The sequence below is a fragment of the Nothoprocta perdicaria genome, unplaced genomic scaffold (assembly GCF_003342845.1).
Source record: "Nothoprocta perdicaria isolate Ctin4 unplaced genomic scaffold, notPer1 scaffold_4, whole genome shotgun sequence".
Classification (NCBI taxonomy): Eukaryota; Metazoa; Chordata; class Aves; order Tinamiformes; family Tinamidae; genus Nothoprocta; species Nothoprocta perdicaria.
The window spans coordinates 499,170-524,202 of NW_020455643.1; the positions used below are offsets into that span (position 1 = coordinate 499,170).

Sequence of the window (25,033 nt, forward strand, 5' to 3'; positions counted from 1 at the left end):
GCAGTGGGAACGTGCCAGCTCAGCCAGACGGGTCCCTGCGGCGCGGGGGCAAGTGCCCCGCTCCGGTGCGAGTCAGCCGCGCCGCCTCGCTCTGGGTGTCTGCAGCTCTGAGTCATGGGTGAATCACCCATTAATCCTCAGGTGAAACACAGCAGCTCGATGGCTTTTGTGCCTCCCTCCCGCCTCGTAAAGCAGGAGAGCTGCTTTATAGGAATATGGGCTGGTTCATGGCAGCGGTGGGGAAGAGTGTCCTTTACAGACAAAACCTGGCCCAAAGCGCAGCCTGCCCTGGCAGGGAGGCCCCGGAGCCGCGCGGGAGCACCAGGCTCCACGGGCATGGCACGTACCCGCCTTACGTGGGGAGCCTGCCAGCCCTCGTGGCCGGCGCTCATCTGCCTCGAGCCTAGTGTTTGCTGCTTATAAATGTCTTCTCAAGGCTTCGTCTGTTTGTGTTTGTGATCTTCTAGGCTAGCGACGTTGCAAACCTCTGTGCAGAGCTGGTGGCGTGCGCTGCGCCGTGCCGAGCGGCTGCAGGGCTGGAAGCCCTTTGCTGCTCCTCACATCACGTCTGGGGTTCCGACGATCCGCTCTGCAGCGTGGACGTTAGTTCACTGRCTGCGGAAGAACCTGTTAGATCTGCTCCTGAGACGCACGTAACGGTACAGTGGTACCCACTCAATACGCAGCGGTGAGCGGTGCCTGCTTGAGCCTGCAAGGCTTCAGGAGATTCCTCATTGATATTCGCACCTACATCTTTGCTCTGTATGTGAAATTTGGGCAACGTTTTGACGTTTCTCTTTGACAGCAATATATGATTTTAGTGTGATAAGGAGTTTAAGAGCACTGGAGATGCTCTTTGAAAGGAGCAGGCAGTCAAGTGTATTTACACACCCATCACCTTTCTAGAGCAGTATTAGTCTCCCTATTTTTATGAGTCTGTTTTGGTGCTAGTTCCTAAATTTTCATGCTGCTGGCACACAGAGACTTCGCTGTTCCTCACTGTCTGTTCTAAATTACCAAACTCCTGTTCAGTCAGCAGAATTGCAGCGACTTCTGCTATTCAGTGCCTGATTCCAAATATTTATCTATAGTTTGAACACGTGAACCTCTAGAAAAGGTCTGAAGCTATCTACATTGAGGACATACTCTTGTTCTGTGATGAGGCTAAGGAATGAGTATGGATGACAGGTTTTATAAAATGATAATATTTTGTCCTTTTTCTCTAGAATGGCTATTTTTTGTGGAATTAATTGCGGTATTTGAAACAGATGTGTATTAATATTACATAAAGAGCTAACGTCATTTGACGTAAAAAGTTAGAAGACGCATTAAAATGTAAAGACGGATTCTTCAGTGTAAGAAGTTTATGGCCGATTCCTTGGCGGTCCCAGAGAGGGGAGCGCTGTTGTGTGAAACACTCAGCTAACGTGTTCCCTTCCAGGTGAGCGACCTGTCGTTCCGAGACTCCGTGGGCGCCTTCGTTGCCATCCTGCTCGCCCGGCGGTGCTTCTCGCTGCGGGACACCGTGCAGCCGGCTGCACTGCCTTCCCTTCTCGCAGCTGGTAGGAAGATGCCAGGAGAAGGACTTAAAACAGAAAAGCTAGCGCTGTTAAGGAAGTTTCCATTGAGTGCGAAGCGTCTTCGGACACGCTTTTGTGCGTGATGCCACCCGTTGCCACGTGTTGCGCTGCAGTCTGCAGAAGGAGCAGCAGCCCGTGGGGCCGAGAAGCTGCCCCAAAACGGTGTCAGAGCGGGCGGCCCTGCGCTGTCCCCTGCCTCACCTGCCCCTGCTGCCTGCTCCCCTTGGCCGCTTTCTGCCGCCTTTCACCTTCTGCATACACCTCTCTCTCTTATTTCTGCCTTGGCTTTCCAGAGCCGGTTGATCCACGTACTCTTTTCTTGTCATTAATTAAGCCTCTTGTTTACCAAAAGCCATACTGTTTTTTTTCCTATTTTGTAATGACTCAGTACATAATTGCTGATTCCTGTTGATGAAATGACTGTATTTGCATTTAAAATGGGACTAGGAGAGAGAGAGTTTTGCTGGGCCTCCCGCCAGGTTCAGTGTGACTCATGAGGTGTTGCACAGATCCCTTATGTCCCTGTCCTGCCTCCTGCAGCCCGTGGAGATCCRGATGCTGAGCCTGGGGCCAGGATGACCTGTCGGCTCCTCCTTCACCTCTTCAGGACGCCCCAAGTCTTCCTCTTTCCCCAGGGCCAGGTGAGTTGGCTGCTGCACAGTCCTTCCATTTCAAAAACTGAACCTGGATGTTTTTCAATACCTTCAATTTTCACTCATGAAAACCTCTGTAATGCAATAAGAAATGACAGCCTGCTTAAAATTACAGATATTGTAAGCAAACTAGACGCAGTGTTCTCATTTTGTTCAGGAACTTTCTTGAAGCAGTCCAGGACCCAGCAATGCCGCTGGGTGCCAGCCCTGCTCTTGGCAGTGGTACCCGGAGGTCCACGTCCCCCGTCCCGCGCGGCGCCGTGGGAGCGATGCTGCCTCCTGCAGCGCAGCCTCCCACGGTGATTGAGAGACTAGTAAYGTGTCCTGCAGCTGGTAGCCTTGCCTGCGAGTGCAGTTAAATGTGGCTCCAAATAAGGCACAATAAAATATCTGGTCCCACAGGAGGCACACGAGAAAGTTAATTGTCAAAATATGCTAATGTAGTCCTCTTTCCTTTTTAATTTGAGTATTTTGTGGTCTGACCTATGTGTTTTTGCCACAGACCAAAAGAGGAAGGAAAACTACAAGAGTCAGCACCTGCCAAATAAAAGGAAATAACCCTGGAAATAACTCATGCTTTAACTTCTAAGCCTTTCAGCAACTTTGAGAATAGGACTTCTCAAAATCCTCTGAAAAAGAAGTTAAATGTGATGATTACTTGCAAGCTTGAAATGCAAGTTCTTAGAATTTCTTCTGTTTAAAAATAGTTTCTTTTTTTGACAAGATATACATGATTGTCTTTCACGCATTCAAACAAATGAAGTCAGATATGGGAAGAATATTTTGAGTGGCAGAAATGWTGTGTAGACCCAGGCTTCCTTAAAAGTATATTTGAATGGAGAGGAAAAAAACACATTTGTGCTTTATTAAGTAGTAGAAATCAAACGGAATGTGGACGAGGCCTCCCGCTCCCGTGGGCCTTTCTGTGAATTTGCCTCTTGGGTCACAGGTAGATRAGGTGTGAGGGAAGTCAATTCCCAAATCCATCGAGTCAGAATGAAAACAGTCCTCAGGATTCTGGTGTGGTTAAATTCACTGCCCGTCCCAGATGCAGTGAATGACATACTGCTTTCTTGTTTTAAAAGATTATAGGGTGGTTTTTTTTTTTTTTTTATGAGACTGTTTCTTTAATCAAATTCTCATATAGTTGGTTGACCTGTAGAAGTTTTATTTGCCATATTCAACTTTTGTGATAAATATTCTTTGTATTATGCTTATGAACACCTCTTTCTGCAGCCCTTCTAATTCATTTGCAATACTTGCACTGCCCATTAGCACATAAAAGCAGAGATGTTTTCATGGGGAAAATGGAGCCCCCCTTTGCTGGACTCCTCACTAGATGTTTCTGAGAAGTTGGAGCATTTTCCATGTATCTCACAGCTCWGTCAGCTTTTTGCATCAGTGGATGCAAAGTAAGAAGTGGCACCTTCCTCCAGCTTTGGGCTCTTTCTTTACATGAGAGCTTGCGTGCATAAAAATGTTAAGCTAGCTACTTTGAAAGCATGGATAAAATGGCTGTAGAAACTGCTGAGCCTATCTCTATGGTTGTTCCTCTGCACAAAAGTAAGAGCGTTTGCAAATGTGTTGCAGTTTTGACCACAAACCTCCTTTCTTGTGCTTTGGGAAGCTTCATGGTCTTTTTGTGATTGGAAAAAAAAAACAAAAAAACAAAAAAACAGATTTGACTACTCCTTACGTGCCCAAAACAATGACCCTGTGGGCAACTATGAAACCTCAGTAACGTATCTACACATGAGACTCATGTAAGAATAGGTTCATCTACTTTTGTTATTTCAAACTCCACTTTGTATATTAAGGTAGCAATGGCAATAATCATCGTTGTCTTGCAAAATGCAATGTTTCGTGAAAGTGAATGAGAAAATGAAGAAGTATTCATACCACATTGTTCCTCTAATCTGAAAAAAACATTGTTTACCATAACACAGAAAATTATGGCTCTGTATTTGGAACATTGGCATTTTGCCAGTCCTTTATACTAATTCTATTAAAGTCAGTTTAAATGCCAAATAAAAATAGCAATTGCAATAAGCACTTGCAATAAGTAAGCATTGGTATGTACGGATGAGTATTGCCGTCGTCTTCAATGAGAAGGGGCCGCGCGGCGCCCGGCCTTTGGCTTCGCCCCGAGCCGCGCGCCGGCGCTGCCTCGTCCCTGCTGGCTCCCGTGTCAGTGCTAACGGCCTGGCTCGAGCAGCCTCCTGTGCTCCTGGGACGGGCTCTCGGGGCCCATCGAGTTCCTGCTCGCTCGGTGCCAGGAGCTGGGCAGCGTTGCAGCCCGACGTCGGCATTTACGTGCCTTGGGCTCGGCACCCTGTCCGTTTGTCTAGCAAGGCGTTATTTGCCAAAACAGAAGCCAGTGCAGACATTGCCGCTTCCAGAAAAAAAACAGACAGAACAGGGAAGGGAACGAAGACAGGAAGTAGCAAAATAGCTTTGCTAATTGACTGTTGTGTGGTTGCCTCCCGTAAAGCAGGTCCCTGTTGAGTCAGCAGCCTTTCCTTTCCCTGGTGCTTACTTGCCTTAAGGGACAGCATGAGCAACGGGAAGGGCTGCTCACATCGCTGCAGAATCACGTTCATCAGGTAAAACAAGCCCAGAAGCCCAGCGCCTCCGCTGAGTATTGATGTGTCATCAGAGCTGTGTGTGCAGGATGCTGCGACTCCGGGAAATTGCAGCGTGGAGCGTGTCACAGGGAGCCGTCCAGGGAGGGAGGGAAGGAAGGGCAGGGGCTCCTCATCTCTGAGAGCAAATAAATAGTTATTTATGAAATTGCTACAGAGAAATGCAATAAACCTGATTTTGGTTCTTTCCAGGAAAATCGAGCATAAGTGTGCTTGAGAGTCTCTTCAGTCACTAGCTTGGTCATAAGAAATTTTTATAATTTTGAAGCTTTCCTTCCTTGGGGAAACTCTTCATCTCCTAATGTGTCATAATTTAGCATATTTTAAAAAATGCTAATCCTAAACTGACCYGCTGCCCCGAATAAATCATCCCTACAGCTCTTCCTTTGGGTCTCTGCGCTCGCTCTCGAGCTCTGCTGAGTCCAGCCCTGTGGCTGCCTTGAGTCCCGCTTTAGCCAGCAGGAATCCCGGCTCCTGCAGGCTGGCACTGGCTTCAAAACGAATACATGCAGTGCCCAGCGTAGTGGGAATCCTTTTTTTGTGTCTCTATGTCTGTAATTACCGTGACGAGGAACRCCGATATTTGCAGGGCTGTTATTTGCTCATGTTGCCTCTCGGCCCAGGTTGGGTTTCTGGCTCTGCTTCACGTCCTAGCTAAAGCCGTTTGCTCACTGCCTGCCCTGCTGTTGCTGCCACCGGCCTCTGCTTTTGCTCTGGGGTTTCCTCTGAAATTCAGCTAGGCCCAGCTTGGTGAGGATCGCAGTGTTGCTCATCCAAAGGGTCCAACGGGATCCTGCTGGAGAGTTGCATCCAAAGCAAGGATCCATTTACTAGCCTCATGGTAAGCAGTTAGGGTGTTTCAAACAGTATTTTGTATAAATATACATATATAAATCATATATAAATAACAGGTAGGTGGGATGTTCAGCACGGTGCTGAGGAGCACCTAAGGGCCCATGGACTGGGCACTTCTGCTCCTGCAGAYAATCACCTCGGGAACGGTCTATATGCAGACCAACAAGCACAGCTGCGCTGTTTAAGCAGGCTAGTTAATACTGCTAATACTTCTTATCTTGAATGGCATGTATGCTCTTCTGACCTGTTTTGTTCTCTCCTCGTTATCCTGCTGTAGCTTGCCTGCCGCTTGCTGCTGGCCTCCGGCTTGTCCAGCGCCTCCCAGGACGGGCCCGAGGGAAGCAGGAGAGCTCACGTGAACTTACTGAAAAAGTCAACAGTGAGTGTCGTGGCYGACTGTGTTCAGCATTTGTTTTGAATCACCTTTTGTGAGCATCTTCTGCTCCTGTTGTTTTTAGGAGTAGGAACTGCAAAAAGTTCCTCCAGGAGCAGTAGGCAGCACTAGTGATAACCAGAAGGAAAAGAAAATAATAACAAATATGAATGCAAGAGTGGGAAGACAGAGTTTTAATATTTTCTTCTATCTAAATTAGATTTAGAGACTCTGGAAGAATAACTTACTCATGTCTGAGAAACTAATTTTGCATTTACCTTGTATTATATATTTTATGTTCCGTTCAAAAGAGATGAAAGGGTAATTTATATTCTTAAAAAAAAAAATCCCTGCAATCCTGCAATAAATACTTAAATTTAGTAAAAATATAGGGAAATGATTCATCCAGAAACAGGACATTTTCTAATAGTGAAAGCAGTGTGAAGTTTCTCTTCTCCTTTTTCTTTTTTTTTATTTTTTTCCCCTTTTTTCCCTTTTTTTCTCTATTCATTCTTTAGAAGGAGCTGGGAGACAAGTGTTCTGCAAGCATCGGCAGGTCCCGCCAGCTGCCGCCCCTGCCGAGGCAGAGGTGTGACGTTATCACTTGTGAGCCAACGGGGTCCTTGATCGACACCAAGGGCAACGAGATCACAGGGTTCGACTGCATTGATAAGAAACAGGCAAGATCCAAAGTTTGTAGTGTCTTAGATTTTTCATGAGTTTTTGATGCATAGAAAGGTCAAGCAAACAGCTACAGCTTGTATGTGCATGCATTTATATCTGGTGTCATAGAAGCATTGGGCATCTGCTATGGTATCCCTTTCTAAGACTCCTTTTCATTAAAACTTGCTCTGTGGCAGTGCAGTCCCTTTAAACAGCTAGGATTTGCATGGCTGAGGATAGCGGGAGTGAGGAACCCCGGGCTTGCAGGAGAAAGCCTTTAAAAGCGCTTCCAGGGGACGGAGCTTTCGCGTGTTTTYGAGCACGGTTTCGTTCCAGACGCACGAGCAGGGTGTCTGTTTGCAGGACGCAGGCTGCCGGCTGAGCGCCGAGGCAGGGTGGTTTGGGGAGCTGTGAACCCCYAGGTTAAGAGCGCCCGGCAGCGCTGCGCAGCGCGGCGCAAACCGTGCGCCAGCGTCACSGGCCCCGCGGCACCACCAGCAGCAACGTCCCGGCCGTGCCGTAAGGATCTGCCAGCCCTGGCAGGTGCTCCCAGAAGTTTAGGTGTCTATGTCTTGAGGGGAAACGATTCTGTGCCAGCCATACAATTCAGTAGTGTTGATAACCTTTTGTTTTCGGAACTGTTTAAAATTGAGGCACCAAAATCTCCCCAAACTAGAACTGGGCTGGTATTGGCCAACTCCACACAAGGTGCCAAGGAAACAAACGGGGTTTTGCTTGGGGAGGAATCGCGGTATTGCACATTTACAAGCAAATCTGACACTTGACTTGTTCAGCTTGAGAACTGTTTGGGCTGTTACTTGCTGGGAGTGAGATGGGAGTAGGATGCTGCTTGCAAAAGAGCAAAGAAGAGAGGAAGATGGAGCCCTAACTAKTGCTGTGGGTTTTGGGGACGATGGGAAGGGATATATCATTTTTTAAGGTGAAGTTTGCAAGGAAAGACGGAAAGAACTCCCTCTTTTGTAGGCTAAAACTTTTACAAGACAATGCTGACAGTTCTTTCCCATTATTTAAATATGTAAACCTGTAGTGAGTATATCCTCAGACTATTTTTGATAGGTTATTTGATTTCTCCTCCAAAATGTAATAGAACGTGAGGATTTTAGCATGGCTATAAGTAAACACTACTGTAAAAAATCTAGATGCTTTTATCTAGGGCAGCCCCGGGTGGAAGTTAGAGTTCCTCCTCTGCGCTTTCGGTACATCGTGTCAAGGRCCAGAAACGTCTTTATGGGGCTTTCTGACTTGAATCGTGATGCACAAAAGCAACTCGCTCTAGTTCAGCATTTCTGCAATAACTTGCTTTTGTTTGGAAACAGGGTCTCCGGGTGTCAACCAAACAGAAGGTGTCCCCGTGGGACTTGTCTGAAGGTCATAAAACCCCGCTCCTCTCTCCTGGGCCTGGTTTGGGACAGTTTGCATTGATAGGAAGGTGTGGAAGTATGAGGAGCAGCAGCCTCTTCTGCTGTACCAYGTGCCCAAGCCACAGAGCTGCCACCTCGAGCCCTTGCCCCTTCCTCCAGGGGAGGAGGAGGAAGGACCTTCCTCACCCGTGTCTCAGGAACCAGAAGGAAAGTCAGTGGAGYTCTCGGACCCAGGGGAGGCAAACCACGGACAAGGACAAAAAGGCAGAGGCAGGAAGAGAGAGTGCAAGCGGAGCTCAAGGGCCGACGTAAGTGAGGGTGCGCGTACAAAACGGCAGTGCGTAGGGCTGTAGGTGTTCCATGCAGCACTCCGGCTGCTGTGCTTCACAGCAGACCCCAGCTGCTTCCCGCGCCAGTTGTCCCCAGAGCACGTGTTGGTGCAGAGCCAGGCCCTGCTGCAGTGGCTCTGTGTTGCAGACACGTCGTGCTTGCCTGCACCCAGCCGGCCCGCGAGGGAATTGCACAAGAGGGCCTTGCAATTCCCGCAGCGGCAGCGTGAGCCCTCCTGGCTGTTGGGCCRAGCTGCAGCCCGGTCCGAGGGAGCAGGGCTTGGGCTGCCCCAATGCACCGCGGCCGTGGCGCGCACTGATCCCGCGGCAGCCCGGGCATCGCGGCAGGCTCGCGGGGAGTGCACCGGGGAGCCCCGCGCTGCATTTGGTGCATTGCAGGTTTCTGCCATGATGAGTGAGCTGGGCCTCTTTTCTCTGGAGAAGAGACGGCTCAGAGGGGATATGATTAATATGTATAAGTTCAGGAAGGGAGAATGCAGGGAGGAAGGGGACAGGCTGTTCTCACTGGTGGCCAGCGATAGGACGAGGGGTAATGGCCACAAGCTGAARCACAAGAAGTTCCGTCTCCAGGTGAGGAGCAACTTCTTTACTGTTMGGGTGACAGAGCAGTGGAACAGGCTGCCCAGGGAGGTTGTGGAGTCTCCTACTCAGGAGGTCTTCAAAACCCACCTGGATGCCACCCTGTGCCACATGCTSTAGGTGTGCCTGCTTGAGCAGGAAGGTTGGACTRGATGATCTGTAGAGGTCCCTTCCAACCTTAAATATTCTGTGATTCTGTGATGAGCCGTGCAGGGGCCTGGGTGTGTGCTTGGGACATTTTTTATAACAAGACAGGAGAAACCCTTTGCAAAACTGCATTTTAACAGCTGTCTGTTGAGTAAATACCTGTGATTCACTCTGCAGTGTTACAATAGGACCATAAATCAAAGCAATGCCACTTCTTCCACCTCCTGACAATTAAACACAGCATTAATGCAGTTCAGCAGTTACTTCAGCGCTGAGCAATGCAGCTTTCGGGAAGTAGAGCAGTAAAGTCTCTCCTTGGATCTTCATTCCATGAGTGGATTGGGTTTGTCCAGAGTGGAGAGCTTTGGAGTTGAAGGTAGGAAGGGAAAGCCGTGTGGAGCAGCGAGCTGTGCCTGATCCTCCCGAGTGTTGCAGGGCCAGCCCAGGGAGCCAGGCGCGACGTTCCCTGCGCGCGGGAGCCTCGTCCCAGCTCGCGCCGCGTGTGCCGCTGCCACCGGCGCAGCGTGGCCAGCGCGGCAGGGAGCCGAGCGGCCGGGRAGCGAGCGGGCGGGCGGCGGGGCCGGGACGAGGTGTGCAGCCCCGCTCGTCCCGGCCCTGCACTCCCCTCCTGACCCTGTGCTTTCCCCCAGACCCTGTGCTCTATTATAAAATACTTCACCACTTTCTTTCCCATGGAATATTTATTTTAAAAAATCGTACTAAATATTCAAATTTGTCAGTAAGTCAATCTTCATCACAATAAAATCTGCTCTTTAGTTCTTAAATACTCTCATGTTACATGTTCCGGGCTCACCATGGTTGTACAAGGTGGACAGCATTAAACTAACAGGAAGATCTGGAATTCTGGCAAGTTTCTGGAAAGTAATTTTATTTAATAATCACTCTTTGGTGGCAGATCAAAAGTGCCTCCAGTTAGTTGTTAGGTAAGTCCATGCGTTCACTGAAATGAATGCTAGAAAATACTGCTAAACCTTTTTTTCCATAAGCCCCTGTTTCTTGCTCTTCGGCAAGGTCGCTGCAGCCTGAGCACTGTACCTGTGTGCAGGTGCTCATGGCTGCCTTGGTTGCACTTGCTCTGGGAGCAGGTGCAGYGCAGCTGTGGACGTTGGTAACAGCCGTTCACGCCGCACACTGTATTTTAGGACAATAGGAAATGGCCTCAAGTTGTGCCAGGGGAGGTTCAGGTTGGGTATTAGGAAGAATTTCCAGAAGGAAAGAGGAGTCAARCATTGGGACAGGCTGCCCAGGAAAGTGGTACCACCGTCCCTGGAAGTGTTGAAGAAAGGTGCAGATGAGGCACTTAGGGACATGGTTTAGCAGGATGGTATGGAAGGGTTTGCAGTGCTCTTGAAGGTCTTTTCCAACCATTATGTTTCTGTGATTTCAGATGATGTGGATGTACGTGACTGTCGAATCACTGCCCAGATGGTTCTTAGCAATGCACCTGTACATGCCTGAGTCCGACGGCCGGGGATTCGGAATGACCAGGGTGCCTTGGGGATGGAGCAGTTGGCTCCCCGCCGGCCGGCCCAGGTCCGCTGTGGAGAGCACGGAGCGGTCGGGCAGCTCCCACGTGATGTGCGGGCTGGGCGCTCCCAGCGCGGCGCACGTGAGCTGCAGCGGGGCGCCGGGCGCGGTGCGCACGCTGCGCGGCGGCCCGCTCGTGATGCGCGGCACGTGGGCCGCCACGGCCACCGCAACGCTCACTGAGGCGTCGCCAGCGGCGTTGTGAGCGCGGCACACGTAGGTGCCGCCGTCGTGAGCCGTGGCCGCTCGGATGAGCAGCGTCCCGTTCTCCAGCAGCACGTACTTGCCGCTGATGTGCGGCCGGTCCAGCACGAGGCCGCTCGGCACCGTCCAGGCAGTGCGCGGCTTGGGGCTGCCCTCGGACAGGCAGTGGAGCCACAGCGGCTCCCCGGCGACGCCCTGCACCGGCCCCCTCGCGTGGACGAGGATKCTGGGCTGCCGGCCCACCTCCAGCACGATGAGCTTCTCGATGTAGCCGACTTGGTTCCTGGCAGCGCAGCGGTACTTCCCGGCGTCCTCCCTGCCCGTGTTGGAGATGGTAAGGGTGCCGTTGGTGCCTGTGGCAAACCGGGCGCTGCGGGTGCCCCCGGAAAGCCACGTGCCGTTAGGCAGCATCCAGCTTATTTCAGGAGGAGGATTTCCATCCACCGAACAGTTCAATATGTTAGTTTTTCCGGGTTTTGCTATTACTTTCTCATTGAAAGGGTTTTTAAACATGGGTCGCCGTAGCATTTCCAGCACCTGCAGCTGCACCACCAGCACGCTCTCGCCCCCGTCGTTGCGTGCCACACAGGTGAAATCCGCTGTGTCCGAAGGGCGCAGGTTCCGAATTTCAAGGGTCCCATTTTGGTGCACTGTAATCCTGCTCCCATAATATGGAGCTGTTAGGAAAATATTATCGGGCATGACCCACATAATCTGAGGGGTTGGCGTCCCTTCTGCCCGACAGTCRATCTGCTTCTTTGCGTGCCTCACAGCCGTCACCTTCATGATGGTTTTGTTTGCATATAAACCGTTTATGGTAGGGGGTTTGGAAACAACATCCACTTTATAGAGTTTGGTATCGTCCCCTGCAGGGTTCCGGGCCACACACATGTACTCCCCGGCGTCCAGCAGTTTGACTCTGCTCACTGACAGCGAGCCATTGGCGTGCAGCAGGTACCGATCTCTTGAATAGGAGATCATGTCACTGGAAGGTAGTAACCAGAATATTTTTGGTTTGGGTTCTCCGACAACTTCACAGTCCAGCAGTGCCGTGTCTCCAGCTTTCACTCGAGCGTATGTCTTGTAGCTGTGCTTTATGCGAGGGGCCGTGGTCACCACTGTGACGTGTATCTTCATCTCGTCTCTCCCCAGGGTGTTTTGGGCAAGGCAGGTGTAGTCCCCTTCCTCCGTCAGCCCAACCTTGTTCAAGTAGAGCGTTCCGTTGTCAAAGAGGACGTACCTGCGGGACCTGCGCCTGCCGTYGTCCGCCTGCATCGCGCTGTTGATGGTTGTGCCGTCCGGCAAGCTCCAGGATATCTCGGGGGCAGGCAGCCCTGAGGCCTTGCAGTCCACTTGGAAGTCTTTTCCGTACGGTACCCATTTTTTGAAATACTGTTTCTGGTCAATCTTGGCTGGCTTCATGGTGATGATGACTTTCAGCAATATCAGATCATCCCCAATTTGGTTTCTTGCAACACATAAATAGTCACCTGCATCCTTCTCTGTAACTGCCTCAATAAGCAGGGATCCATTGGGAAAAACGTGGATTCGACTTCCCATTCTGTTGTGCAGAGAGAAAGAGGAAGAGTATTATTAGGGAGGAAAATGCTGAAGTTGAATGATCTTCTCATTTTCAGTAGTACTTGGGATAGATCTATCAGCCATTAGAGCACTAATATTACAGAAATGAACAGGATCTTACAGGAATCAGACTCTGATCCTTCAGGGCCTCCGTGAAACTCGTGCTTTGGTGTTGGTGTAGTTCTGCTCACTGGCAGATTAATGTAGGAGAGCAGAAGCAGGCTGAGGGCAAAGGCCTTTATGTCTCTCTCTAGTTTTACATTTTGAAGACTTAGTGTACACAACTGTGATAGCTTGATGTGGATCTGGCAGTGACATTAGATCCTGCTTTACAAATATCTTGTAAAGGGCTTTTCCTTATATTTGTGGTGTCTAGCCTGCAGCTTGCATTGCTATACAGGTAGTCGTTTAGTCTTTGCCACAAAAGAGTAGCTGTATTTAATATTAAACCCTTCATTTCCATAAATCTGAGTGGTTCATTGCTAACTAAACTTAAATATTCTCATGTCAATTATGCCAACTATGAATACCTAGCACCATGTGTCTCTATTAAAACAAAAGCTTTAGCACTGCAGTCACAATCTACCGTTTTCATAGTTGAGATGATTTTGTTCAACTAATAAGGAGTAATTATTGTGCACCAGACTCCTGGTCAAAGTGTACTGAGTGCTGCTATATTTGCTTTCGTCAGTTGAACTAAATTATCTTTAATTTGTTTTAGAGATGTTAGTATGGGAAGTCAGCACTGTTCAGAAGTGCTCTACTAAATCCTCTATATTCATGCCAATATCTAATAAAGTGTATATTATGTTCTAGAATGAATTAATAATTTGTCCTAAGTCACAGCAGGACAAAATTAACAAAATTCAACCACCATATAAATAAAATAAGCTCCATTAGTTCAGAAAAGTTGTTAGTACCCTGTTGGTGAGACCTCAYCCGCTAGTGACACAGCTCGAGTGGCCTGTTGTTGGAAAAGCAGCCGTGCCCTCCCTGCAGGTGCTGCGCCGTGCTCCAAGTTTAGCAGCGAGGCTGGCTCACGAGTTAGGTTTGGCGGACGCAGTTGTCTCTCCTAGGAGCTTGGCGGGAGCCAGCACTTGACGTTTCAAGGGGGTGGGAGAAGGAGAGAAGGAAGATCCTACCTGTGCCCCTGGTCGACCAGTGCCCTGGAGGGCAGCCTCCAGATCACGCTGGGCTCCGGCTCGCCGGTCGCGGTGCAGTTCAGGAGCAGCGGCTCCCCGAAATCCAAGCGGGTCACCCTGTGTGAGGCGCGGGCTATCGTGGGGCGCGTCGCTCTGCGCGGCACCGCCAGCCGCACCACGCGGCGCTCGGAGCCTGTGGAGCTCGTGGCTATGCACTCGTAGGTCCCGCTGTCGGCCGGAGCCGCGCTCCTCACGTGCAGGGTCCCGTTGGAGAAGAGGAAGAGCCTCCCCTTTACCAGCTGCAGGGGCTTCACCACGGTGCCGTCAGAGAGCACCCAGTGCACGCTGGGCTGCGGGTTTCCTTTGGCAGTGCAGGGGAGCGCCAGGCTCTCCCCCGTGCTGCCTTCCACGTGCTCTCTCTGTTCTTCCAMAATAACCGGCGGCGCCGCCACCACCTGCAGCTTCACCACGAGCGTGTCCGTGCCCGCGGGGTTGCTGGCCACACACGTGTACAGGCCCCTGTCGTAAACAGTGACTTCCCGGATAATTAAAGTGCCATCCGGCTGCACAGACACCCTGCCGTTTCCCGTGGAAGAGGCCGAGACGTAGGTCCTGTTTGCCAGGATCCAGGAGAAGGTGGGCGCGGGGCTGCCCTCGGCTTTGCACGTCACGGCCACGGGCGCTCCGGAGTGCGCGGTGAGCAGGCGGGCGCGGGCGTCGAGCGCGCGCGGCGGGTACGCCACCACGGAGAGCGTGACGAGGAGGCGCGCGGCGCCGTGCCGGTTGGCCGCCACGCACAGGTACTGCCCGCCGTCCCGCACGTGCACCGCCGCGATGGACAGCGTGCCGTTGGGCAGCAGCGCGACACGGCGCTCGCGCCGCCCTTCCAGCGCCTCCGGCTCTGCCRAGCAAGGGGAGCAGCGTTAGAGCACCGGCCGCAATAGGAGCAGAGGAAACGGCCGCAAACGGAAGCGCCAACAGTTTCCCAGGAACTTGAGGAAAAATTTATTGATAGTGACAGAGCCCTGGAACAGGCTGCCCAAAGAGGTTGTGGAGTCTCCTCCGGAGATCTTCCAAAGCCGCTTGGATGCAGCCTGTGCCCCGTGCTCTAGGTGACCCTGCGTGTGCACAGGGGTTGGACTGGATGATCTCTAAAGGTCCCTTCCAACCTTARGCATTCTCTGATTCTATGGAATATCTCTGTCCTGCTGCTTCCTCTCGCAGGCCGTGAACGCGCTTTCTTTGGCACGGCCCCTTTGCTCAGCTAGCCAGGATGGCAGTGAGAGCAAAGAAAGAGATAGTGACGTTTTACATGCACAGTGAAAAAAGGCTTAAGCTGAAAAATCCAATTCCTCAGTATAGACAAAATCTGGATAGAAAAGAATAGGATAAAAAAGAATAAGCTTTGTGTATTCAAAATATTTTGGCATAGTTTATAACTTGATTTGAYGGTTTCTTGCAATATTTTTCCCTACTTGTCACTGTATTCTTAACTGGTAGGTGACATAAAACAAATATTGAAATCTTCCTGCAGTAAACACAGAGTTATTGCTAAATATAGATTAATTTCTTCTCATGTTTCCTTGAAGAGCTGTTTCCTGCTGGGTATTAGGGCACGCCAGGCAGTGCTAGGCGGTCCCCGTTTCTCCCTGCTCCCGGGTTTATTTTGCCACTGAAGCTTCCCAGCAAATGAAGCAATCCTAAATGAAGCACGACCTCGCTGGTGCACSCGCTGCCTGCCAGAGTGCCACATCCTGACAATAAATGTTATCAGGCTTACCTGGGGAGAGCTTGGTCCACTGTATGGTAGGAGCGGGGTGGCCCGTAGCTTCGCACGGAAGGAAGGCGTCCGAATTGGCCAGCACTGTAAAAGCAGCCACGTTCCCCCCGACGATCCTGGGCTTTGCGGATAGCCTGGGGTAGGGGGAGCCCAGCGCGGGCGGGTTGCTGGTGGCGGCCGCCCCGTGCGGCCTGCGCCCAGGGGAGCCCGAGAGCGCACCGTCCTGCTCCCTTCYGCGGGCGGGCGCTGCGGCAGCGCTGCCTGGAGCGGGGCCGCCTCCTGTGGCTGGTGCAGGAGAGAGGGGTGTCGCGGCTGGCACGGGCGGCTCCATGACTGGTGTGGATGGCACAGGGGGTGTCATGGCTGCTGCAGTGGGTGTCATGGCCAGTGTGGGTGGCACAGAAGGTGTCACAGCTGATGTGGACAGCACAGGGGGTGTCATGGCTGGTGTGGGCGGCACAGAAGGTGTCACAGCTGATGTGGACGGCACAGGGGGTGTCATGGCTGGCACAGAGGGTGTCATGGCTGGCACAGAGGGTGTCATGGCCGGCGCGGGTGTCACGGTGCTGCGCGGGGCCATGGTCCGTGTGACAGGAGTGTCTGTGCCCGGCGCCGCCGTCGGGCCGGCAGCTGTGGCGGCCGCTCGGGAGTGTGTGGTGGGAGGCAGCTGGGCTGAGGCCTGTGTACCCTGCAGCRCGGCTGTGGGGCGCCCGGCCTGCGCGGAGCGGGGCCCTGTGCTTGCGGGCATGGCGCTCGCTGGTGGCACCACTGTGGCTGCTGTGCGAGGGGAGGCTGGGCCCTGCTGGGGCCGTCTCCTCCGCTGGYCTCGCCTCCTTCCCGCTCCGAGTGCACCGCCGTGCAGGCGAGCAGYGGCCGTGGGCCCCGGGCTCGCTGCGCGCGCCGCCTCGGCAGTYGTGGCACTGGCGAGAGCAGGCAGCCCTGCGCCCAGCGGGTGTTTGCCCCAGGCGCCGCGGTCACCGTGAACAGTGTCCCTTGGGGACGGGAGCGCAGCAGCGCCCGTCTCCTCGCCTGGCACACGCRCCCAGTCCAAGCGGGAAGCATCGGGTGTCTGTAGGGCTGCTGTAGTTGTGGGAGGTRCACTTGATGCCTCCCGTGATGGAAGCACCTCTGTGTAATCTTGGGGAAGCTTCTTCAACACCGCCCTGTCTGTGTCATTCCCAAAGACACCTTCCCAAGTAATTTTTCCTATTTGGTAATTTTTGGATGACAATCTTGACTGAACACTGGGTGGAATGGGATCAAAAGTAGGTGATATCTCAGTACTCACAGTATGTGTGATTTCTGCAGCAACATGGGGTGTGTGGATCGTTGGAGGTGGTTCCAAAGTAATGGGTTGGATGCTGTTTGTTTGAGATGAACCCTCAGATTTCCACTGAGGATCAGCCCGYGTGCCTTCCGCAATGACCAGCACGGCTGTAGAAGCTGCTTCTAGTCTCGCAGTAAGTTCATTTTTTTCTTCCAGGAGGAGCGCTGTGTCTCCATGAGCACCCACTGGGTGCTCTAGTTGGCCGTTTGTGGTAGAGGGGGGGGACAGAGGTGTTTCTGCGCTGTGTGGGTTGAGGGAACTGTCTGAATTACTTACAGTGAGGCGATTTGAGAAGTGCTCTGTAGTTCGTTGGACACCTGGAACTGCAGCTGCTCTTCCTCTGGTAGAGCCTGGACTTCCCAGGTTGTATCTGTGCTCATTCAGACCTGGGATTCGGTCTGGTCTGACGATGCGTCTCCGAACAGAAATTTTCCTTCGTCTTCCATGTTGCGGCCGGGCCTGGGGCGTGTGAGTTGTAACGTCTCCAAACAGCTGGACTTGCCCATGTGTAGTGTTAGCTGAGCCCGGTAGCTTAGGAGTTAGGAGTTTCCGAGTGCTGTGAACGTTCATGAAACCGGACTCCTTGACTGGCTCACTGACTGTCACTGCAGACCCCTGAGGATCTGTTTTGGTCAAAGTCTTGTCAATAGACTCAGCAAAAACAAGGAGCTTTTCTGCTTTTTTGGTAGGAGTTACGTGCTTGCTGGTGGCAGCAGCACTTGCCATGGGTGTCACAGATAYGAATTTTAAATATTGGCTGTTATTTTCCTCAGAATATACCAATCTGTGCCCAGCATTGAAGACTGTTGACGTTCTACTTGCTCCATATGATACAGCTGATTGTTCCGTACCCTGTACTGGTGTTTTGCTTGAATCAGATCTATCCTGTGATTTGGGGCTTGTKACTGTAGGTTTTAGATACGTTTGTGGCCTTCTGGTGACAGGTGAGACAGAGTGTGAAAGTGGAGAAGCTGGTGGAGTTACTGCGTCTGCCACCCAGGCAGAGGTTTTCCGTGCAGCAGTGCTGCTTGTGGCAGTCGGAAGTTCTGCAGTTGCCTTGTTTTCCACTGCTTTTTCCAGAGGAGATGCAGAGGGTGTCTTAGTTGCCCCTACCATAGACTCTAGTTCTGGAGATGTGGGATCACCAGATGTTTCTTCTTCATCCTCAGATACTCTGGAGGATTTAAGAGCCTGAATAGGTAGATTTGTTGGAGCTATTGTTTGTTTTTCTGTCAGTGTCGAATTCCTCTTTGTTTTTTCCAACAAGGCAGCCCAGCGCTGTGGATCAACTCTCYGGGCTGAGGAAAGGAACTGTCTCCTGTGTCCTCTAAACCTCCTGCTTGCTTTGTCCCTGTGGCGCCGGTAGGTTGTTTTCCCATGGCTGTTCCTTCTGCTTGCGCTCTGTAAAGTCTGCTCTCCAGGTGCTGAAGTTGCAGACTCCCGAGGAGCTGTCAAGGTAGCTAGGGAAGCCAAGGAGTTCTCACGTCTGGTATCGGGGACAAGCATTACATTGCCAGAGCCCTCTTCCCCTTCTCCCACAGCTACGGGCTTTTTCTGTGGCATGGTTTTATCCGTTTTAACGTGCACTTGAAATACCAAAAGATCAACACCGTACTGGTTGGCCGCAACACATCTAAAGTAGCCACTGTCTTGCTTGGTGACGCTTTGAATTTTCAAGGTACCGTTTTCAAAAATATGTTTGTTTCTCACAGAATGATGAAGAATCACATGCTCAGGTAGCACCCAACTAATGGAAGCATCTGGAACAGCAGTGGCTGGACAGGGAAGATGGAGCACATCACCAACAAATGTAGAAACTTGAGCTCCATTGACTTGAGTGTGTTCCTCATAAGGATCAACCACAGTAATTCTAAACGTGAGGATATCTGCATCAGCATAATTTGTTCCTATGCAATGGTAAAGTCCGGTATCAAAACTGTCAGCTGTCCGTAACGTAAAAGTTCCAGTTTTAAGGACTATGATTCTTCCATCCTCACTGATGTAAGGGGCTCTAACTTTGCTCCCGTCAGCCAGTATCCACTCTACTGCAGGAGCTGGTTCTCCGATTGCTCGGCACTCCAGTTCCACCGTCCCCCCAACTAAAACAGTGTGTTGGGTTTCTGTTTTGTTGTCCCTCGAGATGATTGTCCAGCTCTTTCTCAATTGGTTCTTGTCGACATTGGGCAAAATAATCTCGGCATCAGTAAAGTACTGGATGTGCAATGTGTTAAGTGTGGTTGCTGTCCTGTCTAGCTGCAAAGCTACTCGGTTTTGCATTAACCAAGATGGTTCGGCTCTCAGTTCAGTTTCTATATTGGTAAAAAGTTCATTCTTTTCTGAGTAGATCTGCTTGTATTTGTAACTGGTAAAAGGTGTTTTAGTGGGTAAGATAGTCCTTTCTAATTCAAGGGGAGAGTTGCTGTACAGGGCCAATATGCTCCACAGCTGCTGAATATTTTCATAACTAACGTCACACACAAGAAGTGCTGAGAATGATACTTTGAGTACTGTATTATTGCCATTTTTGTCAAACGAGATGGGAGACATTTCTTTAGGTTTTTGGATGTTGCAAACCAAGTTACCTTGACTTCCTGCTTGGTCACTCATGTTCAAAACCATGGATCCTATAGGAGCTATGAAGTCCTCGGGAGATAAGGAACTGAAATCCCCATCGTCTGGCACTGCGATGTGTTTCAGCTTCAGGGAGGGGTGTATGGCTGGCTTAGTGCAGACCAAGGATGCAGCTGGAATATCCGCTAAGGTTTTCCCTGCACACCTTTGGGGGTTAGCGCAAGCTGGGCATTGCTGAGCACCAGAAGAGCTTCTGTCTTTTTTGCACTTTATAATATCTAGGAAGGAAAAATATAGTTAGTCTTTGTGATGCATTTTTTCATATGAAAGCATATTTTCATTTTTCATAGTTACCAACAAGTTATTTTCTGGCATAAAATATTTACGCAGTTCATCCTAAAGCGGTCACCAATTTTTAAAACGTTTCCTTAGGGAAACCTCAAGTATAGTGATTATTGCAGCACAGGACAGTGGTCTTGGACAGCTTTAGTGGGTTTGCAGGGTGCAAGGAAGGCTCTGCTGTAGGTGCTCGTGGCCGTGTCCTGAGAGGAACGGGCTACAGCAGGAGCCCAGGGAATGGCCTAGGCCATTCCGTGTAACCTCCACTCCGTGCAGTAGCATTTTGTTTGTTTTTCAAAGCATCAAGTATGACATGGCCATCACTCCTGCTGGTTATGTGAAAATCAGCTTCCTTTTGTGAATGAAGGAATTAAGAAAGGAAAAAACACGCTGTAGAATACTGTGTGTCCTACGCAACATAAAATAATGCAAACCTGCAAGTAAGCCAGCCCTGGAATCACGAGAGAGCTCTCCGAGCAGGAGGACTCGGTGCCAGGGAGCGCGGCCGGAGAGGCAGCGGGGTTTGTTATTCCCTGCCCCTTCCCAGCCGCCGTGCATGCCGGCTGACACGCTGCGAGCGGGACTGGAAAGAGCACGCAGAGAGTTTGGCTCACTTCATCCGCTTTTATCCCAAAGACAGCCCTGCCCTCCAGTCTTACTCATCCTTTCCAAAAATTAATCCGCCAGATGTCCTTTGGTTCTGTGATAAAATGTACTGATTTGAAGTTTTTATGAAAGCAATATCAGAAACATATATGAAGAAAGCAGCTTATTCCTCGTAAAGCCTTTTTCCTCAAACTGCAGCTCTATGACAAGTCATATTTACTAGAAAAAGGGTGTCTCCAGAAATGAAATTATCAGCTGTGGAGAAAATAACCATGATGTATCCTTCCATCATCTCACATATATATACATGCATTATTTTTTTCCACAGTTGACAAGAGAATGAAGTGAGCCAAAATAACTGCATTCTGTTTAGAAAAAAGAAATGCAGCTGGTCCCACGTGGTGCACACGGCTACTTGGGACTGCGCAGTTCTAACCCCTTTCAGCAGCGCTGTCTGTAAGTGGCCACTTGCAGAAAACAAACAGAATGCAGTCGCCTGGTGCACAGAAACCTTGGGCTGGCCAAAGGTCCATTAGGGAAGGCTGCCTTGGAAATGAATTAATACTACTAGATTCATTAGATCCAGGAAACCAAATGGTACTCATTTGTTTGTCTTGATTACATACACATACAATAATGCTGTTAACAAACAGTCCTGGAAAAGACAGATAAAAGAGTTTAAAGGAATAGGAATATWTTTTTCTTGAATGTGCATTGCACATTATGAGTAACAGAGGATAAAGAATAACAATTTAAGTAGCATAAAAATAAGAAACCACAGAACTGCAACAGAAAATGTCACAAATCATGCAAGTTTACAGTAACGGTCTTTTATCTGTAAGTCAATTAATAACTGACAGGCCATAACGAGGGCGATGTTTCATGTTTCTTCTTATGCCTCACATCTGGCATTTAAATTTTAACTTGCAGTGGTTTTTCAAGTGATAAGATATGTGTGATGAATCAAAGAACAGAAAAAGAACTGAAGAAGGACAAAGAATTTGGATTGCTGCATAGGTGGCGTGGATAGGTCTCGAATCAGCCCCAAGAGAGTTAGAAATAAATCAAGTGTAGTTGTATTTCTCTTCTGGGATCAAAAGCACAATTACCCTCATCATAAAGTGTAAGGTACTGTACCCTGATTAAGAGGTAGAAACGAAGTCATCAGCTCACCTGGTCTCCCTTGTGCCCATTCTGCAAACCAGTGTAGACTGCAGTCGCAGGACCAAGGGTTTCCGTGGAGGTAAATGCTCTCCAGCTCAGAAAGGTGGGAAAACAGTTCTTGTGGTAGTGAAGTCAACAGATTGTCAGACAAATATATATGCTTTATGGAAGATACTTTGAATATTTCAATATAGCGCCAGGTGATGAAAGTGTCGGGGTGAAGCTGCGTAAGTAAATTTCCTTCCAAATGGACCAGCCTCAGTGATGTGAGTCCGTAGAAAACATTGGGATGCACAAATTCAATTCTGTTGTGGTCCATATGCAACCGTGCCAAGCTCTTCAGACCATAAAAAACGTCCTGCTGAAGTACTCTGACCTTGTTGTAGCTCATTTTTAAGACCTGTTGATGGAAAAAGTTGCAAGTGTATAATATTAACCTGTGTTTAAGTGTGGAAGTGCTTTGACAGAGCGGTGATGGGAGTGACTGGGGAAAAAAAAATCCCAATAGGAGGAATTATTTTTAAATGCAGTGTTAGTTGCATGTGACTGCAGGGATACTTTCCTGTTCCAGCCTTCTGTCAACGTGATAGTTGTGCAGTCACATTTACAAAATGCAGTAGTTAAAGAAGGAAGCTCCCCACCCCCCAGAAAAGGAATGCTTGTTCTGTTTAGCCATTCAAACATCATAATTAAAGCACATTTGTGAAAAGGATAACCATAAAGTATGTTTGTTGTTGTTGTTGTTGTTTGATGTGTGTGTGTGTTGATTGGGTTCTTTTGCTTTGTTTTGTTCCGGGCAATATTACAGCTATAAAAAGGCACAAGAGAGCCTGTTTTGCTGTTTAACCAATAGTCCTGCTAAGTTGTTCCCAGTTCAGAGATGTCTATCCTGTGAGACGGTCGGCCTGCTGAACCTCAGCTCTCCAATGCTGTTTTGTTGCTGGCAGGTCAACTGCGGAACGGCAACAGGAACAGATCTTCTGTATCGCTGAAATACTAAATATGATCCCTTAGAGACACCCTTTTGGTTGTTACCTTTCTTGTTAGACTCATATTGCTGCAGTTGAGAATTCTGCAATTTGAAAGTTAGGAAGAAAAAGTACAAAAGGTCAATAATGTAAGTTCATTTTATGTGCCAGATAGAATTCCYCTGAAAACATGTTTAATTTTGTGCTACCACCTTTCTTGCTGTGAAGCCAGGGCAGGTTTACTATTTTTTTTTTTTTTTTTTTACAATATAGGTAAATATAGGTGACTTTTTAGATATAGGTTAATATTTCAAAGAAGATGCCAGGCATCAGCATTTTAAAGTATTTCAATACGTTTTAAAGACGGACATTTTAAAGTCCCCAAATGTGTAACAAATTATAAAACCCAAGAACTATAGTCCTTTGAAAGCGTTAATAATGCTTGCATGTAATCCRTTTATATTCAGGAGGCAGCATTTTTGATGAAGGATGGAAAAAGAAAGCACTCTGGAATATATTGTGTTGAAGTGAAAAGGAAATCTGAATGGAATACAATTTTCTTTAAAAAAAAAGAAAAAAAGAAAGAAAGAAAAAGTAACTAAAGGCAAGTTTCCTACCACAAATGTAGCACTTGGAGCTTTGCAAACTTTCTCTGCCATATGAAAGGGGATCTCATCTGCAGCTGCCAGTTAAATGCTGTTGAGAGATGCCTACCAACAAGTTCTTCACGCTCACTGAGCTGTGTCTGCCAGGACGAGGGAGCTGCTGCGTGGTGGTGCTTGCTAACCTGTGCAGGCCCTTGGCTTTCCCATGGATACAGCCAGAAACAGGACGCCAGCAGAGACCATGGAGCTACCCCGTGGACCAGGATTACTGTCAGAACTGACAAAAACTAACGGGAGCTCATGGTGAAGTCCTTACCTGTAAGGAATGCAAGTCGCGGAAGGCTTTGTCGGGGATGGAGTTGATCTCGTTGCTGTGCAGCATCAGTAACTCCAGTTTCTCCAGGCCAGAGAAGTCCGTCTCGGTGAGCTGAAGCAAGCTGTTGTACCTGCAACAGAGGGTTTGGCCCTGATTTGGGGTCAGTCAGTAAGCCAGTGTCCCSCAGAAGCTTGAAAGCAACACCCAAGCAAGATAAACCCTTTTTGCACTTGTGGTGTGCTAAGATGAAATTTTAAGTCATTTTTTTCATGTCAACACAAGATTTGGTAACTTGCCAAGAGCAGCTTCCTGAGCCCTGTATTCCAAGGGCAGGGGGGAGCTGTCTGCAAAGAATTWCGCGGAGAAAGGCGCCGCTTTGGGACGGCAGAGTCTCTGCAGGGGAGCAGGTCTGCCCTGCACCCGCTCCTCTCCGAGTAGCCGGCTGTGCCGGCGCTGCGGTGTCACCAGGGCCCGCCACGAGCCAGACCCTGTCCCGTGCCCGCTGAGAGCTGCCGGCGCGCGTGGTGCCGGCCTGCAGCGGGTGCATCGCAGACCCGAGTGCGGTGCCGCAAGCGACCCGGGCGCCACGGAGTGCAGGGCAGCAGCTCCTCCCTGCCCGCCCCGGCGCAGCGCCGCAGGGAAGGCAGCAGCAGGTAGGAACGAGGTCGCTGTTGCTCTCTGAGCTCTTATAACAGACTCTTGTTTGAGACTGAGTGTTCAGACAAGTGTTATTTCCCAGAAACTTGATAGAGGAAAACCATGGGTGACAGAGAAAAGTATGTGGCACTCTATGGATTTCATTTGCCTAAGAAGTCTCTGGCAGCTCTGAAGGTTTTAACACACCTCCCAAATTTCCAGCCTGCCCTTTGAGCTCTAAAGCATCTTTCTATTTTTTTTTTCCAGTAAGATTTATCTCTATTTCAGATTCCTTTTGAATGGTATTCCAGGCACAAGATGTTCAGGTAATACAAAAAAAGACAGATCAAACTTTCTGAAATTGGGACATCCCTTGTGACGCATCCCCCACAGTTGCAGTGCCAGAGGTCTTTAGTTTTGCTGGGGATCCCTGTGCCCAGCCCTGGACCCTTCAAAGCCTTAAACTTGAAGATATTTCACGGCAGCGCTGGGCCCTGCTGCCGGTGTGCGGTGTGCTGCTTCCGTGCCCCAGGGTGATGCGATGTGCGCCCGTGGGGATGCACGCGGGCAATGCTGGTTCTGTGCCCCAGGTTGATGCCATGCACGGGCCACGCAGGTTACATATCCCAGGTTGATGAGGCGTACACTCATCAGGATGYGCGCGGGCTGTACTGGTTACGTACCCGTGGTTGCAGCGCAGGTTTTGTACCCCAGGTTGACGCGGCGCACCCGCCAGGATGTGCGCGGGCTGTGCTGGTTACGAACCCCAGAGCGATGCGTCGCGTGCCCGCGGGGATGCACATGGGCCATGCTGGTTACGTACCCCAGGCTGGCGCAGCGCTTGTTACATACCCCACGTTGATGTGGCGCTGGTTATGCACCATATATTGATGCGGCGCTGGTTACATACCCCAGGTTGATGTGATGCTGGTTACGCACCCCAGGTTGACGCGGCGCTGGTTACGCACCCCAGGTTGACAGGATGCCGGTTACGTACCCCAGGTTGACGCGGTGCCGGTTAC

At 50.0% G+C, this 25,033-nt stretch overlaps 1 protein-coding gene across 1 annotated transcript in view; it reads right to left on the reverse strand.

Moving 5' to 3' along the window:
- Positions 1 to 10,518: 10,518 nt before the first annotated feature.
- Positions 10,519 to 25,033, reverse strand: part of IGSF10 (immunoglobulin superfamily member 10) — a gene marked incomplete at its 5' end in the record, with an annotated part of 15,327 nt that continues 812 nt past the window's right edge. Inside the window, 5 exons of the mRNA XM_026045210.1 lie at positions 10,519 to 12,537; positions 13,700 to 14,600; positions 15,480 to 19,655; positions 21,496 to 21,886; positions 23,376 to 23,505. Coding sequence (XP_025900995.1) covers positions 10,629 to 12,537; positions 13,700 to 14,600; positions 15,480 to 19,655; positions 21,496 to 21,886; positions 23,376 to 23,505 — 7,507 coding nt within the window. The remainder of the gene's footprint in view (positions 12,538 to 13,699; positions 14,601 to 15,479; positions 19,656 to 21,495; positions 21,887 to 23,375; positions 23,506 to 25,033) is intronic.